This window comes from Littorina saxatilis, linkage group LG9 (genome assembly GCF_037325665.1).
Source record: "Littorina saxatilis isolate snail1 linkage group LG9, US_GU_Lsax_2.0, whole genome shotgun sequence".
Lineage (NCBI taxonomy): Eukaryota > Metazoa > Mollusca > Gastropoda > Littorinimorpha > Littorinidae > Littorina > Littorina saxatilis.
The window spans coordinates 6,527,032-6,529,531 of record NC_090253.1 but is presented as its reverse complement, the minus strand read 5'-3'; the positions used below and the strand labels follow the sequence as shown (position 1 = coordinate 6,529,531).

Here is a 2,500-nt window from a genome sequence, read left to right as displayed (position 1 = left end):
GTTACCTTCAAAGAAATTCGGGCTGCTTTCTCCCTGGGAAAAACGAGCTGCCATTCAGTATATGACGATACACGTTTTTTCTTTTTTCTGCAAGCGTGTATTCATGTTTCCAAGCCCTGAGACTTTCGCTGTGAACTTGGGTTCTTTATAGTGCGCATGCGTGCATACGGGGGTGTTCTGCCACCGAGGAAGAGTGGTCATAAAGTTGACTCTGGGTAATAAATCCCTCGCCGAAACGTGGGGTTCGAACGGTCGATCGAATAGCTTTGTTTTTTCTCAACATTGTTTTTCCATTTCAGAGCATTAACCGGGGCTGAGATTGTTCCAACGGATCTATCTCACAGAGGAGGAAAACAAACTTACAGCAAACATCGAGAATGACCGCCCTTGCCTACATTCTGTTTTCCAACATGACTGACCGGATACTGCTCAGCATGCTGGGAGTTCTGATTTCAGTCTACTCTCTTTACATTGAGATTCGAAAAGAACATGATTCTAGTTACAGGGCGGCCTGCGATTTCAGTGAAAATATGAGTTGCTCTAAAGTGCTGACTTCAAAGTAAGTTGTGTATGTCTACTAGCATAATCAGTTTTATGCATGTATTTTTTTGTTATAATTTTTTTGTTGAAAACAATGATTTTGGCCTGTGTTGTAAAATGTCACACATCGTCTTTCTTTCTCAAAAAAATATAATTGTTATTTTTTTTTAATAACTTAAAACTTCTCTCTTAGTTGTTTCATCTTATCTAATAGTGTGTGTGTGTGTGTGTGTGTGTGTGTGTGTGTGTGTGTGTGTGTGTGTGTGTGTGTGTGTGTGTGAGTGTGTGTGTGTATGTGTGTGTATGTGTGTGTGTGTGTGAGTGTGTGTGTGCGTGTGTGTGTGTATGTGTGTGTGTGTGTTTGTATTTGTGTGTGTGTGTATATGTGTGCGTGTGAGTGTGAGTGTGTGTGTGTGTGTGTGTGTGTGTGTGTGTGTGTGTGTGTGTGTGTGTGTTTGCATTTGTGTGTGTGTGTATATATGTGTGTGTGAGTGTGAGTGTGTGTGTGTGTGTGTGTGTGTGTGTGTGTGTGTGTGTGTGTGTGTATGTGTGTGTGTGAGTGTGTGCGTGTGTGTGTGTGTATGTGTGTGTGTGTGTTTGCATTTGTGTGTGTGTGTATATATGTGTGTGTGAGTGTGAGTGTGTGTGTGTGTGTGTGTGTGTGTGTGTGTGTGTGTGTGTGTGTGTGTGTGTGTGCATTGCGAGTACTATGCGTTTTCTGGTGAAGTCCGTGGTTGCAATATATCCTATATTTATGAATAAAGTTTATGGCCCCAGTTTTTGCTGTCTGACAGGTACGCTCGTGGTTTCGGTGTGATGGCCAAATACCTGGGGAAAGATCACCTGCTCAATGCACGCAACTGTAACCTGGGAATCATTTTCTACATCGTCCATATAGTTGTCGGTGAGTGCAGGAAGGATATTGATAATTATGTCCTGAGTTGCCACAGAGTTGAGTTTGTCTAAAGAACGGTGGTAATAATAGTGTGATGGGGTGGAGTGGAAGGGGAGGGAAAGGCCAGGAAGCATAAATGAGACGCCAAGACAGAGGTTGCGATAACGTGACTTTTACTTAACGTACACCAGAAGCAAACACCAGAAAGCAGTGTAGATTCTCCTCAGTGAGCACACTCAGTGAAACGTAAACACAAGAGCACAGGTATCGGAATCTAACACCACAAGTCGACTGATTACAACTTCGCGACAAATATGGTCAGCACTTCGACCGTTCACGTCAACCGACACAATCGAGCAGCACACAGCTCAGTATATCACAAATCGCGTTCTCTCCTCTAGTTAAAATTAATATTAAAAGTCCTACGGTTTTGAGCCATTAAGGACTTGAGTGTTTGTCCGCTTTCAAAAAGAGGAAAGAAAGAAACAAAAAATAAGGAGAGGAGGGCAGGGGGTGGGGTTGAGTTGATAATGCTCTGTGGAATTTGTTAAAATGAAAAGTAGTTAAGATGTTTCTTGGTAAGAATTATAAGTCTGTATTCTATATCTTGAATAACGGGCTTGTAATATTATTTTTTTTTTTATTTCAAATCGAGTTAAAAAGTGGAACCTTTCAGGATCACCAATAAAACCAAATAGATGAGCAAGTAAGAGGAACACGAACAATAAATCTCAAAACTTTTTACAAATAAAAGGATTAAGATGTAAGCCACGAAGGCCGTGGTAATAAAAACAATATGTACAGTTTGGCGACTAGTGGGCCTTGGGTGAGGATATGTTGTCTAGAAGGTAGTCGCTGGAATCAGGAGGGATGGCGGGAGCCACTCGACCTCAAACTGAAACACGCTGATGTGATAATCTGGGCTTAGTTATACCCACAGCCCCATGTCCGAGTCCCTGACCAGTCGGCACAGCAGCAAGCTGTGTGACCAGCCTAGAGAACTGCTACTGCGCAGATAATCCTGGGGACTCAGACCATGGAGCTGCATATGGTCATATAAGGTTT

General features: G+C 42.5%; 1 protein-coding gene across 2 annotated transcripts in view; it reads left to right on the top strand.

Moving 5' to 3' along the window:
• LOC138975184 (vitamin K epoxide reductase complex subunit 1-like protein 1) overlaps nt 1-2,500 on the top strand; it is a 33,796-nt gene that overhangs the window by 26,928 nt on the left and 4,368 nt on the right. For both annotated transcript variants that reach the window (XM_070347844.1, XM_070347845.1), the window contains 2 exons: nt 300-559; nt 1,335-1,444. In XM_070347844.1, coding sequence (XP_070203945.1) covers nt 378-559; nt 1,335-1,444 — 292 coding nt within the window. In that variant the 5' untranslated portion in view covers nt 300-377. The remainder of the gene's footprint in view (nt 1-299; nt 560-1,334; nt 1,445-2,500) is intronic.